Here is a 15,192-nt window from a genome sequence, read left to right as displayed (position 1 = left end):
CAAGCTTGTTGTGTTTCTTTTGAAACTTGACAATCATTATCATTATTCAATTTCTGAGCATCTATCTATCTATCTATCTATCTATCTATCTATCTATCTATCTATCTATCTATCTATCTATCTATCTATCTATCTATCTATCTAAAGCACTTTTCATGCAAGTCTTTCACAAAAAGTACCAAATAATAAATGATTAGTAATAACCGCCAAAATAAAACCTCCACCCACAAAACACAATCACTTACATGCACATTCACTCATACATGCATAGAAATGCACACACACACCTTGACAAACGTATGAATGTACACAGAGACACACGAAAATGTTATCTTATGTAGGACTTAAAAATATCAAATCACAAACCAGATAATAGCAGACATTGAAAACAGGAAAAAGAATTCTACACAGATAAAATGCAGATTACAAAGAATCAAACTAAAATAGAGTTAAAATAAACATACAACATTTCATAAAATCAGGCCATCATTTGTGCCAATATATAGACGGCTTGTGAAATCTGTTTGGCTGTTAATGTTGACATGGGTTCATACAGTAAATCACTGTAACTTTTAAACCATTTAATTAACTAGTTTCCATCCCCTTCCTGCAGCAAAAAGGATTCAAACACAGGTCCTCCACAATCAAGGTGGAGATTTAACTAGAAGTGAAGCTACTTGTGTTTACTCTTAGTTTCGCAGGACAATCCAAAAAGTGTGAGGTTAATTGGTGACCCTAAATAGAAGATGGATTGATGGATGGTCATATTAGTGTTTTAGCATTTTCAATCCCATGCATATATTAAATATATATATATATATAAATATATAATTATTACAATATGTGCTTCAGGAGATCCTTCAATCCCATTGTGCAAAAGAATCCTTGTAAATAGTGTTTATCGTGTTTTTCTTTTAATGTCATTCACCGCTCAGTCCTGTATACATTAATATCTAATATTACTTATTTAATTTATTTTATCTTATTGATATTTTAACTCCTTTGTTATTTAGTCTTTGTTATTTTATGTAAAAAGCTATTAAGTCTATTATGATAGAATAAATGTATATGTATTTATTTGTCATATTTGGAATAATATCCTTTCATAATCATTATTATACGTTGTTATATTTATTAGAATATATATTTCATAATATTATTAAATATTTTCATTTCTTTATACATTTTCAACAGATATATAGTCTTAATGTATTAGTTCTAACATGTTTAAATAAATTTATTCTATTATTCATTATTAAATCTATTATTTATGGGGAAGAGGTGGGATTTAATAAGTTGTACTTCTCACTCATTTTCGGAAATGCAACCTGTTTCTATTTTTCTGATATTGCTGATTCAGTTTGTTTGGTGACATATTTTTGGTTGATTGGTGTGCACTATTGATTTTGTCATGTGATTTCGAGCATGTTCGAAAAAAAAAAATTTACATTAAAATTTCCCTCTGGGATCATAAAGTATGTCTATTCTATTCTATTCTATGGAAGCAGGGTTGTTGGGGTAGTTTGAATGGGACGGGCGGATGGATATCAGACGGGCGCTAGGGCCCGGGAGCGCGCGCTGCCACAGAGGCATTGCAGACAGCGCGTTTGGGAGGTGTAGTGGAAGAAAGGCAAGAGAAACGGAGTAAATGAGAGCACTTTGTCCAGATTGTTCAAGGACTTATCAACTAAAAATACCGCCGAAACAGCTCACTAGAATGAGACGGACACAGTGTTGAATCCCTGTCCAGGTAAATGTCCGCGCTTCCTTCGCATGGTTAACTACAAGAGGTCGACAGCTAGACAGGGTAGGTCCCCATTGTACTTACATGGGATGCGGTTATTCTCACCCAAGCTGCCCTGCTAGGCCCCATATCCTCTCTATCGCGAAATGCAAACCCGAAATCAGACACTTTCTCAGCTTCACGCCGCCGCACAACTTATTTAACGGCAAAGTTGAGCTCTTACGAGCGACATGTAGTGAATTACAACGCGTTGTGGCTTTTCCTTCAAACAACAGTGAGTGTCTCGGGAGATGTTAACCATTCATTTCTTTCTTTCTTTCTTTCTTTCTTTCTTTCTTTCTCTGACAATGTGACCACTTTTTGTTTTTCCAGACACAGCCCTCAGGCCAAAATATCTGCAGTCAGGCTTAACTTAAAATTCTTCCACCTCCACCAGAAAGTTGTTTGTGTCTTCGCTTTATAACTCTGGAGGCAAATGAAAACAAATGAGCTCAAGCAGGGAGCAGCTCATTCATTGTTATGAACTGTCTCTGCGTTTGTTTACTTGACTGAGAAACCTAGTGCCAAACAATTATTGTATCTCCAGGGACTAGCTCTGCTCACACTGTAGTATCCACATACAATAATACAGACTCCTGTGTTTCTTTTTTGTTACTTTTTTTATTCCCCCAAGCCCTACACAAATGGGCTCTCTTGTAGGACCTTTTGGTCCTCAATCCTGACACCAGGGAGGTCCTGAGAAAAAGTCCCAATAGAGTTATTTTTCTTCTTTACCACACCAGTGATCATCACAGTGAGATCATGCATGTGGGTAACTGTGTTTTCTGCTATTATCCCACCTACAGCGATGAGTGTTGTGCACCTCTCCACTAAATCATGCTAAATACAGACTACAGAGAATAAACTGGGAGTTTGTGCTGATGTCCAAATGAAAAAAGTGTGTCTGCTGCACAAGTCTTATGGACATGGATGCAAGGCTCTGATGTTGAACTTGGGATAAACCTGACTTTACTAATAATCTGTCTCCATCTCCCAGGGCTCATGTATGCATCTACTGTCCAGAAAGAGAACATTGTCCCGCAGGCACGTAGTGTCAAAAAGTGTTTTTTTTATCGGTCATGGGACTGCGTTCAGTGTGTGTGTGTGTGTACGCATGGGGGACTTGGCATGTGACCTGGGGAAGACGCAACAAGCTGGCGTAATGATGCAGCCAATGACTTGCTTGGCTCTCCGTGTTCTATTTAGAAAATACCAGTCACCTCCCACCCAATCCCCTCGCAGCCCCGTTGACGCAAACGTGCCACCAGTTGCATGCAGAATCTGAGGAATGTTGTTTGAAATTTTGCCTCCGCGAGCAGGCAAATGCACAGACAGGCCTGACTGTGCAACAAGACTGTAGACGTGTGATAGGAGAAAGGCTACACTTCTTGTAAGAGAGCGCTTATCGGAGTTTTGCAAAAAAAAAAAAAAAAGGTGAGAAGTCCAAAATACTTTTTGTCTGACTCGACTTGTTTACTGGTTATCCTTTGATTTGCAGCTACCTGACACTGATGCTGTGTATTTATCATAATGGGTGTGTCGAGTGTGGCAAACATTTGAATAAATTTGGCCTTGTGTCGCATCTTTAATTAGTTCACGGCTTGTCTGAACAGCTTAGAAATGAATACATTAACGTGAGTCATGAGAGGTTTGTTGTTCATGTCATCACAGGATTGAAGCAGTGAAGTTACACGTCTTTGAAGGTTACAGTAGTTGTGGTTGGGTGTTCACCCTCAGCCACTCTAAATATTCTTATTAATGGTGTGTTTTCAGGGAACTTGAAAGGGGAACTTGGCACTGGGTAGTAGATCACACCAATACTGGCTCTACTGTAGCACATCAACACAAACCCAAGTGTTGCTTCACGGATCGTGTCTGCAACAGTTGAGGATGTTTCATATTCATGTTTTTTGGAAGATCATATTAAATGTTGGTTTCATATTCTCCCACTGTAGCCGTAAACCAGCTGTGCACTCTTGTTTACTCAAACGGCAGCAGAAAATAGAGCAAAAACAGACCTGCACCTATTGATCTGTAATGAAGGAAGTAGCATGGTGATGTCGGCCTGATTTTCTGCTTCCTGCCATGTGCACGGGCCTGTCCTCTCTGGCCCAGTGACAGGCTTGGTGTGTGGCATCTTTCGCTGCATGACACTGATTTGCATTGAATGGGCTGGGCCCCAGAGCTGGAGCCAGAAAGATGAATGATTGAAAGCCGCCCTGACATCAGGGCAGGCAGGCAGGCAGGCAGGCGGTGGCCCAGAGGCCTGAGGACCATGTGACCTGCTGTCAGGGTACTGGGTTCATTCAGTGGCTGCTGGCTGCAGCGCTGGCAGCAGCCCAGCTTTTCCACACAGGCCGCAGTAGCAACAGGTCGCTCCCATTAAAACAGCAGCGCTCTGTTGTGGCTCCAGAGCCGGTCTTGTGCATACGTTGCTTTTTTGGCTGTGGTGTGTGTGCTCAAGTTTGTTTGTGTGATGTATTCCAATGTGTATATGATGTGTGTGCGTGTGCCCATGTCACAGAGTACACACTAAGATGCCCAAGGTTTGTGTGTGATTCCCAGTTTGAATTACTCTCAGTGCACTCGTTTTTTCTTTTTTTTAATCCCTCTCCAGAATTCTTGTTCGACACAAGCACCACAACCCCAACGCAATAAACAAAAACACGCAGCAAAAATAAACTTTTGATTCCATAAACTCACTTTCACTCGCCGAAGGAGTGAAAAGCCGCGTTCATGGCACATTCACTTACAGATGTATTGAAGCCCGGGGCTGTGCTGATACGACTCGTAGTCTGTCAATAGTCACATTCACTTCCTGTTGTTGTCCCCACCAGTACGCTGGATGAGGTCACTCAAACAGAGCTCACTTTTGATGGCTAAACCCTGATGCTGCTGCGGGACAATTGATTTTAGTCGATGGTCAGGGATTGCCTGCCGCGGTATGTGACATTTCTGTGAACAAACATGGCAATTGATAATTTTTTTTCTCCCTCCTTCTTCCAACAGTTCAAAACCCATCTTTATACCCCTGGAAGCTATCAGACGGTCAAGTGTTTGGATTGTGATAGCCTGCAGGTTTGATGGGTAACTGATAAAACTCAGAGGGAGTTCAGCTAATGAATCAGATGACTGCCAGCGATGCTTTGTTGTAATTTTTATAATATGGTCTCACTGGATAACTGAGCCATTACACCAACTCCCCCCATGCCTCACCATCACTACCTACTTTCTACTACTACTGAACCAAGATGTTTCGCCTCTAGTAATGGTTTCTACATTAATAAGTTGAGCCCATGGTTCTTAGTGATACTCTTGGGGTACAATTTCCCTCCTAGCCCCCCAAAAACTGTTTGCTTGTATGGCCCACATTGAGTTTGACTACTGCTGCCGCTCTTTTACTCATCTTTAGTTTCTGTGCACCACTTCTTGTAAGACCCAAAGACACATTTACTAAATGCGAAAGTTGCTTTGTCATATTTGTTTCCTGTGTTAGCCCTATTTATTGTCCCATTGGTCTGCTCCAACAGACAAACTGCTGCAAAAGTTCATGCGAGTTCTGATAGTAAGGTTTCATCATACACAGTTCATCAGTTTTTGTTCTCTATTCAGATGTTAGGCAGGTGGTCATAATGTTATTACTCATCTGGGTTGTGAAAGAGAACACATACATTGACAGCACAGGAAGTGGTTTGTGTTCCTAAACATCTGCGTGTGTTTATTTTCAGTGACAAAATAATGTCACCTCTGAGACTCTCTGTGTCTTTCCTAGAATCACAACCTGCTTTGGTCGTTTGTTTTCTGGACTCCTACTAGCCAGACATCACCTGAAAGGATCTAACCAACGCGAGCTTACATTTCTTGTGTGGCTCAGTTGATGGAGCAGCTCGCCTTCGTCTTGCCTTAACCACATGTCAGTTTTTTGTTTTGTTTTGCTGGTGAGACGGTTTCTCCTCATGGTGTGTGGACACCTTTAATGACAGCCATCACCCTAGTGTGTGTGGATGATTGTGTGAGTGTGAAAAGGTAAATGTAACTGTCTTGTTTTCTTACTTCTGAAGTCATACTTTGGTGATTTGATGTTCATCTTTATCGTTTTATGTTGCAAAGACGTATTCACTATAAAATACACATTTTCTGCAGTTTGTATTTAGAGCATGGCTATTGTAGTAGTATTGTAGTTCACCATTTTTTCTTCCTGACGTAGACGGAAAGTAGCGATTATTGAACTTTAGTAGTATTTTCATTACCATTTTTCTTAATGTTTGAGTCTGGATTTTATTAATCATATACACAGTCCTATTGAAATGTTTAAGGCTGGTATGGAGGAAACATGTCAAGAGGAGTAAGCACAGATCTCCTGTGTTTGTAGACTGGAAGACTGGATCAGAACCGTCTCTCTCTGCACTTAAACCCACACTAGCCTGATTATGTTAACATCAGGGTTCTGTGGGGGGGTCACACCGTTACTATGAATAAATCCCTATAAATTTGGAGCCAATCAGACGCCTCACCGCTGATGTTACATGATAAATGCGCATCATTATATTACACCTGTTTGAAATCTTAGCACGGTTTTGTATGTTTCTCAAAACAAAACCGTGTTGGAGTATAATCATCAGGATATTGAGATATATCGCATTTATTACAGGTCAGTTTTACATCTTTCCTATTGGCAACACCAGCAGTCTCACAGTTTATTCTAAATGTCATTTTGAACTGCCTCACTTACAGAGATAATAGTTAAATTTGGGTCTACTTGTTATCATATTGAAAAAGTTGAACCAGATCCAAAGTAACTTTTAATTGTAACACATTGATCTTTACTCGTTCAGAGAATCGAGCATTACATCAATATTTAAGTAGAAAATCAAAGCAAGTGAGCTGTTTATGTGTGTTATCCAAGTGTCTTACACAGATCTGCAAGTCACACTTTCTCGAACAATAATTTATCAGGTGTTATTCTTCCCAAAAGATGAATATTGCAAAAGAAAGTTTGAAAGTCTATTTTCTTTAGCTGTGTGAGAAAAGATTTGACTCCATTCATTTTTAACTGCTGTTCACGGACAGAAAAAGTGGATCAGAAATGGCTGTGCCGGCGGTGAACTGCATGGAATTTTCCAATACTAGAGAGCTCATTGTGAACGCCAGAAACCACAGCCTCAAAAAGATATTTGAACCTTGAAATGTTGCAGGTTCCACTTGTGAAAAGGACTACCCTGTGGCTGCAGCGTATCCTCCACTGACTGGGCCATAAAGCACGAGGATCTCCTCTGTTCCTCTCTGCTGTGTTGACCTGAGGGTTAATATTCAGACAAGTGGATAAACTGTTTCACCTCAACGTGGAGCTAATTTTTAGTTTTTTCTTCTTCTAATAGGTAACCACCATTGAAAAGGCGACCATAAACCCGAAGATCCCGTCTCCAGGCTCCTGCAGAGGGCTGAGTGAAGGACACTTGGGAAGCAAAGTTGTGTCTCTCCCTGAGGGAAACCTGGATCCTCTATCCTGCCCACCAACATGACCAATGTGGTGATTGTCAAGGAGGGATGGTTGCATAAAAGAGGTACGTGCAAAGTTGATTTGTGTGACATAACGTTTAACATGATTTGTGATGTCATGTTTTTCAGTCTTCCAAATGTGAATGGGAGGAGTGTTTGTCTTTAGTCGTTCACCTGCTTTGGTTTGATGTTTACGTTCACAATTCAATTAAGACGTTGGACCAGGCATCGTCATCATTATATATAGTAGAACTCCTGACTGTGTAAACATGCAGGTTAACCAAGCTGGCACACAATGTAAAATATGTTAAGACCCTCAAATATGTTCATTGTGCAAACTTTTCAAAATCCCCTCTTGATACGTGTTGTAGAAATGTATTTAAGATGTTGAACAAATTGATTGTCTGCATCACTGTAAAGCAACCTCTTTTGAATTTGAGTATTCATTGCAGCACAGATTTAATAGCCACATTTTTATACACGAGCCTGTCCACATATCCTGCATGTCTGTATGATCCGAGTTCCTCAGCGTTTGGATCAGCAGGTGTTTAATGTCTAAACATTTTTCCCTTCTAGATGCTTCAGAAATGACTAAACTTAGTGACATCTCTTAAGTGCAAAGGCTCTTGACTTTAGGATAAATATGTTTAAAGTTGCATGCCAGATCTAATGTAAAGCCTCAGTCAGTTGCTGTGTCCCCAGCGGGCCCCATTTAGCTTCTCTGACAGTAGTGCGTGGCGTGGCGTGGCTCAGTGTCGGGCGTTGAGTCCTGTTGTTTGGACGAAGAGGCATTCCTCACATACCTGCTGGCTTTGAGCAGCTTTATGTGTGCATACTAACTCTGCCTTCAGCTGCGGCTGCATCACAGAGCCCACTCCACCGCTACCACCAGGGGCAAAATTGGATAAAGAACTTGTCCAAAACCACTGAAGTCTCTCGGGCCCAGGGCCAAGGATCCTGGCTTTTACTGGAAGTACTGAAAAAAGGAGAATCTAAACTCATGGGATAAGATGATGGTAACAAAAGCTCCTGAGAGTCAAAAGTGTGCGAGGAAGTGCTGTTGAGTTGTGTGCGGCCACACTCCCAATCTTCAAGTCTTAGTTCAAGAGTGTAACAGGCTGATGTTGTAGTAATGGATTATCCTGGCAAACTTGTGTTCCTCCAGTGAGTCTAAAGATCAAATATTGCCAGGACAAATTAGTTTGGAAGTAGCTGACATAAATAGTGTTGTATAATCCTTAATCTTGGCTTTTTTACCACAAAGCCCAAATTTACATTGTTTGTTCCACAGGTTTTACACTTAAATTGTGTTTATTTAGGGTAAAACGAGAACAGGAAGATAGTTTTTAGAAAGGGGATGTGAAGTTACCTTTGTCTGGCGTCACAGGGAAAAAAAACAACCAATTCTGTGACACAAACTGGCATAAGTCCATTTTTCCACACCTTGAACAGGGCAGATAAGAACAGAACATCCTAATCGAAGAGGCTAGCGTGAAACATAACTGTGAGAGTAGTCAAATAGTGACTGGTAAGAAAACATGGAAGTTGTGTGGCACACACACACACGGACGCACACACACAGTTGTAGCAGTGACACCCGTCTAGTTGTGACACACGCACTACACAAACAACCCTTCAGGAATAGTGAGTTGGCATGTTGTCCGAGCCCAGCAGCTGTGCCCTGTGAAATGTCACCCAGAGCCTCCGTGTTTTGATTGGAGGGCGTCCGCCTGCTTCCTTGACAGGAAGCCTTTTAGTGTCGCGTCACTGTCATGCAGTCTTTGCCCCAGAGCCACAGCACAGAAGGTGAACCTTGCAGTAGCCGCGTCTCACTGTCCATCACCTGAGCCAGGCGGCCTGCACCCGACAACTACGCATTTTCTCAGCCTGCACCTTGAGTCAAGACTTTTTTTGGGGGCTGTGGCGCCACCCAAGTGACTCAAAGCTTCACGTAGGCGTGATAATAAATGGCTTATACTGCCTCTAAGTGTGTGCACCATGCTCATTACTCCCATGTTTGCACTCAAAACATCAATTTAATGTTTCTCAAAGGAGAGGCCTTTATGTTTCCATCAACATTGTGTGTGTGTTCCCCGACCTGGTCAAGTACCAGACGTCTTTTTGTGAGCCTTTCACAAAAAAAAAACACATCCAGTGTGAAGTGGTCCCGTCTTTAAGCGGTGCCCATTTATTGGCTCTACAGGATGATTGAATTTCACGGAGAGACAGTTGCAGGCACAAAGCACAGCAGCTCTGGCATACCACTAACTTTCACTCCTCGATTCCTTTCTGATTAGTCATCTTCTGCATGCACGTGCAAACGGTGTCAAGATTCATGGAAGAAAGTAGAGCAAGTCTAATGGTGCCCTGTGAACCCCCCCCCCCCTTCGGTAGAGCTCGTCGTTTATTGGAGCTCCAGATTCTCAGCCTTGAAGTGCTCTGTACATTTGTTCCAGACAGGCCGCACTCAATGGGATGATCTCATTGTGAAGGACACACCTTCATACTTTCTCCTAAAGCCTTGTGCTTCAGTAATGTGTTTGGATTGTGGACACAGTTTGGGATGAGTTGTTGCGACTGTTATCGCTGCTATCTGATTTGGAAGGGCAGTTTCAGAATGCGAGACGGAGCCTCCGAGCAGCGTACGTTTCGACATGCATATGCAAATGTGTGTGGACAGTTATTTAGAAGTTACTCCGCCAGCAGGACATTACTCAGTGCCCTTATGCGCAGACCACATCGCAAGTACAGGCTTGCAAAAACACTGTAACTTTGTTGTTACTATCATAACCAGTTGTTATGTGTCCCCAAATGATACTTCGCTTTTAGATCCGTCACAGCATGCACCCACACACTGTGAATGTGCCTACGGCCTCTAGTGGCCACAGAGACCGAGGAGCATGTTATTTCTTTTTGCTAGTGTGTTTTTCCAAAGTTTCCATCAAAGCCAGAGCATCATCAGACATCAAAGAGGCAGATTGTGGGTTCCCTAGTTTCCAGGGAAGCGCCGTGGCCAAGAACCCAGTGAAGCTCAACAGAACAGCGCTCGCTTGTCCTCCCCTCTTCCCTGGCCCTTGTTTGTTTGACTCATTTGCTCCCTGACAAGTATAAAGAGCCGGCCCCCTCGTTAGGCTAACGAAGGCCACAACAACTGTTGGATTTGGGTAGCACGCTCAGCTGGCTCCAACTGACGAGGGGACGGGTGGGGTGAGAGAGAGCGGGGAACGCACCAGGAGAGCTGGTGAGGGAAAGATAAAGGGGCGAACGGAGAGGGACAGAAGTTGAGCAGCGTCTTTGTGATGTTCCCAGAACATTGCTCAGTGACCCAGTCGATCCGAGGAGAGCTGGTGGATTTTGAGTGCGACGTGCCACAGCAGAGACCCTCTGGTGGTTTGCTGTGGAGCTCATCAGCTGATTGGTTCCTTCGTCGGTCATGTGGCTGAAGGACACCCATGAGCCGCTCCTCCAAGCGAGACCTTGTTGGTGGTCCAGGAAAGTGCATGAGACGGAGAGTGGGAATGAGGGGGGAGGTTAGAAACAGCAGACACAGTAGTTAGTGTATGGGAACTTTGTTTTTTTTGTTTGTTTGTTTTTTCATCTTTTCAATATCGGATCTTTGTGCATCTGGTGAACAGGCCCGCAACAGTTCTACCAGCATGTTCCACATTTGTATTTGCTCTGTAAAATCTCAGGAAGGGAATGCAGTGTTTCCTGTACTGCTAAATGCTCTTCAAAGGAGCAGGCCCACCTGATTAAGTATGTCTCATGATACTGCAATCCTGACTGCCTCAGGAGTTTGGGACTTTGAGTAGCTGCCAGATCTGCTGCTGGATTTGCCCAGGCTCCTACACATCCCCTCATTATGGCTGTCATGGGCCACATGCTGCTGCAGTACACAAACAGACACACTGCAGGGGTAGAGGAACAGCTCATCAAAACCGCTAATATATTCACCTCCACCGAGGAGATTCAACAAACAAAAATCTCAATTGGTTGTAAAGTGACGGACTGAGACCAAATTACGTAACAATTCATCATTTACTCTTTTAATAGAGATCTCAGTTTCTTATAAATAGTGCAGCAAGTGGTCATTGGTGTCTTTTTTTAATGCAAAAGTTACCGAGAACTAAACAGTGTCTGGTACATGGAAAGAAAGTCCATATCTGACTAAACTGGCAAAAATGACAAAAACTTGTAACGGTGGGATTGGAGACTTACTTATTTACCCCCAATAAAAGGAGAAGGACAGGTAATAAACAAGACATACTGAAATGAAAAGGGGAATAGACAAACAGGGATAGAGTGTAGGGAAGTTAGATGATTAGCTGTTAGTGAATTAGTTACCAGATATGGGGGTCGTATTGATTTTTGTATTAAAATATTTTTATCTAAATTACTCCTTCTGGTGTAACATTTCAACCATCCAGATATTTCATCTGTAGTTGCTCGGCATAAAATACCAGGTTTGGGTTTGTACATTAAAACATAGAAGCTAGCTGCATTAAATTGTTGTTTTTTTCATGTAAAATGATGACTCATCTGGGATATGATGATAGGATATTTCATATGACTGAAGTAAATAATCTCTATTTGATGTTTGCTTCACAACTACTGAAACTTTGTTGGGCAGATACAGCCTCTAATTGATCACCAGTTGTGGGGGCTGGAGTTCCAGACAGATTTGAGAGTGGAGCCCCTGTAGTCAGGGTCCGGCAGCAGAGGGTGTCGCACCAGGATGCGCGGGCTCTGGCCCGGGTGTCTGGCCGTCAGCGAGGACCCCCTGCTCTGGGTAATGGGAAGCAGTCTCCTGTTAAATGTGGTGGAGAGAAGTAAATTACCGGGGTGCAGCTGTCGGCAGGCAGGCTGGCTGGCATGGTGGGGGGCACCAGGAGGCTGAGGGAGGTGGCACCTCCACCATTCGCCTCCTCTCACGGCAGGCCTGCTGTGTGCTTACTTTTCTGTGCAGAGCCCGCCTGCTCGCTACAACTGTGGTGTTGAGCCACACGGTCTGCCTCTGTTACGTTGATTCCCGTTTTGGTCTGTGGTGTTTCCTCATATCTGTCCTTCCCCTTGTTCTCTTCCTTCTTACGTTTCTCCTAATCTGTATTTTCACCCCACTGTTGCTTCTTTTAGTTCATGCCTATCCTCGCCCTCACCCCGCTCTTCATCCTCCCCCACTTCCAGCACACGCTTTCCCTCCCACCGCTACTACCCCATCATCCTGTTGCTAGGATAATGACCCTGCTGACAACTCAGACCCATGGCGGAAGCGGCTATGGACCGGCGAAAAGCTCCCAGTCTTTGAAATCAATCACATCACTGGCACCTCTCGCCAATTTAGGAAGGGTTGGGGAGACGGAGAAATGAAGGGGATGCTCAGCTGTCGACTGACTGGGAGTTGACTGTATGCTCACATATGTGACGTCCCGCCTTTCAATTCATTAAGTTGGCCTTGCTTCTTTTAAGAGGCGATGCAGAAAATTTGAGAGACAAGTGGTCTTTGGAAATTTTACCTTGCTTAGTAGAAAAGATAATCTGGAGTTTATTCCTCACTTGTTTGAGGACGTTGAATCTTACGCCGGTCATTTAGAGTTCATTGTAACTGATTTGCTCTAAATAATGCATGTTTATTTGTTTTCTCTGCAGTAACCCAGTTAACTAATCCATGGACTGCTTGTTTGCCCAAGGAGAAGGGGCAAATCTCAGCCCCAGTGTGGCAGGGGGGAACTTCCCACAGTGTCTCTATGGTAATCAGCAGGTGTCACTCACCACGGAGAAGAAGTGAGGGCTTTCTTACGAGCGTGAGAAAGAGGGGCAGACTCCATCGCACCCCAACCCCCTAGTTTTTTTTTTCTTGTCTGAGTAGTAGCAGCAACCAGAGAAAAAGAGACGGATAAGGGGAAGAGGCAGAGGGTTACATTGGATGCTGGGGTGGCCCTTCAACGCAACCTGTTGATGCTGCTGCCAAAACCCTGGCAATGGAGTGCCCCCCCCCCCCCCCACATACAGCTGCGTGGAAATGAGAGGCGCCAACGAGATGTTTGGGGATGTCCGGAAGACATAAAGATGGGGAAAGAAATAAAGAAATCCAAACTACTGGATAGTTCAGGATGGCGTGTGCGCCTAGTGTTGGCCTTATATGGTCACAACGACTCGGGCAAATGGGTAGTCCGGGCAGCACCAGAGGCTCAGCTCGGAGCCTCTCGATTCAGAGCGAGGGGGGGATAATGGAGGCGGAGTTCGCGGTTGCCGGGGCTCAGTGGTGACCCCCGCATCAGGGAGCCCCCTCTCCTCTGGAGCGGGCAGCCCGTGGCTCATTGAGATGCAGGGCACAGGGTGGCAGGCCGCAGCTGCAGCTTACAGGCAGAACCCGGCAGAAAAGGGCCGAAGGGATGGCGGGGGCGGCTGAGGAAAAACCAACAAAAGGCGAAGCCCCCCTTCTCCTCCTCCCTCGCTTTGGAGTTCTAATTCCCTAATCCTCAACCTCCGCCCACCCCCCCCTCTTCTCATCCGATTCTCACCACTCAAACACACACACACACACACACACACACACACACACACACACACACACACACACACACACACACACACACACACACACACACACACACACACACACACACGCATAGTTCATGCAGTTACCACTGGCTCCGTTCCTCTCATCCCCCAGCCATGAATGGCCAGACGGGGACAAAACCCAACAGCAGCCCTCTCAGGAAGTCCAATCACTGGGTGTGGGCACTGAGAGGCACATTTTGTCTGACCCTCTCTCTTGGTTCCACTCACTCTGTGTGAGATCATTTACCCACTTGCCACGTGAGGGTGTGTATGTTCCAGTAAGTGTGTGTGTGTGTTTGGTATATCTAGTACCAGATGACTTACATGGGCCTCTCCTTTTAAAGAATATTGTTTTGAAAATGTTATATGAAAACCCTCACAGCAGAAAAGGAAGGGATGGTGTGTAACAGAGCTGTTAGTTTGGCCACATTATTAGGACACTGTGGCCTCTCTTTCAGAGGCCGCTTGATGAATGCTACATGATGTGTCTTATTAAAAGCCAACAAGCCACAGCAGCTGGGACCTCAACATTCCTGTTGTTGTCACATAGAGACGGATAGAACAGGATGCTCCTCGGAAACACCCACTAACCTCTGTCACTCTCTCTCTCCCTCTTCTGGCTAATTCTCCCACATTTTACCCTTTTAATGACCGCTCAAAAAGACCGGACTGCCCATCTTTTACCGTTTTGGCCTCGGAGTCAACTTGCAAGTGGTGTCCAAAGAAAGCATCAATATAGATTTTAATCTCCGGGTCCTTTTTTTTCACCACAGACGAGTCAAATTAGCCTTTTTGTGCTCTCTGACTGCACACAAACAACTTGAAGAAATTGATCTCCATAGTTCACTATACCCCACTTTTGTTTCTTAAAGCCCGCAGATTACTTGAAAAAGGTCTCTGTACCCCCTCTCTAATGTCTCATTATTCATCAATTCTACTCTATTGTCTCTCGTAAGGGGGTCCTGAACTGCATGTAGGGCACCACTGGTTTAGGTGATGTCCTTGTTTTTTGGTGTGACGCAAACTCTGGGAGCCTTTTCACATCACATAGTAGTACACATAAACATAAGGTGCTCTTGATTTGTTAAACGCATGCATAAGCAAACAAGACGATGCTCCACCACGTACAGCTGTGGCCAAACCTGTTCTCTCCTCCTGTACCTTGCTGTATATTTGTGGGTGTGTGTGTATGTGTGTGTTTCGGGGGGGATTGAGGGCGTGGCGGTGGCACGCTGGAACTGTCCACACACAGGGCCATGCAGCAGTTGGCAAATAAAGATGAATTCTGTTGTGTTTGGCAGCAGTTCTCCGTTCATTATTTTCCACTTTGCCCAGCGCACATCCCAGCC

At 44.0% G+C, this 15,192-nt stretch overlaps 1 protein-coding gene across 2 annotated transcripts in view; it reads left to right on the top strand.

Moving 5' to 3' along the window:
• Nucleotides 1-1,585: 1,585 nt before the first annotated feature.
• akt1 (v-akt murine thymoma viral oncogene homolog 1) overlaps nt 1,586-15,192 on the top strand; it is a 40,006-nt gene continuing 26,399 nt past the window's right edge. Inside the window, exons 1-2 of one of the 2 annotated variants that reach the window (XM_080480335.1) lie at nt 1,586-1,750; nt 7,162-7,347. In XM_080480335.1, coding sequence (XP_080336461.1) covers nt 7,302-7,347 — 46 coding nt within the window. In that variant the 5' untranslated portion in view covers nt 1,586-1,750; nt 7,162-7,301. Of the gene's footprint in view, nt 1,808-7,161; nt 7,348-15,192 lie in introns of both variants that reach the window. The other variant, XM_080480336.1, reaches the window with a different exon arrangement.

The sequence above is a fragment of the Lipophrys pholis genome (genome assembly GCF_963383615.2).
Source record: "Lipophrys pholis genome assembly, chromosome: 14".
In the NCBI taxonomy this organism is placed as follows: Eukaryota; Metazoa; Chordata; class Actinopteri; order Blenniiformes; family Blenniidae; genus Lipophrys; species Lipophrys pholis.
This window is presented reverse-complemented; position numbering and strand designations above follow the sequence as displayed.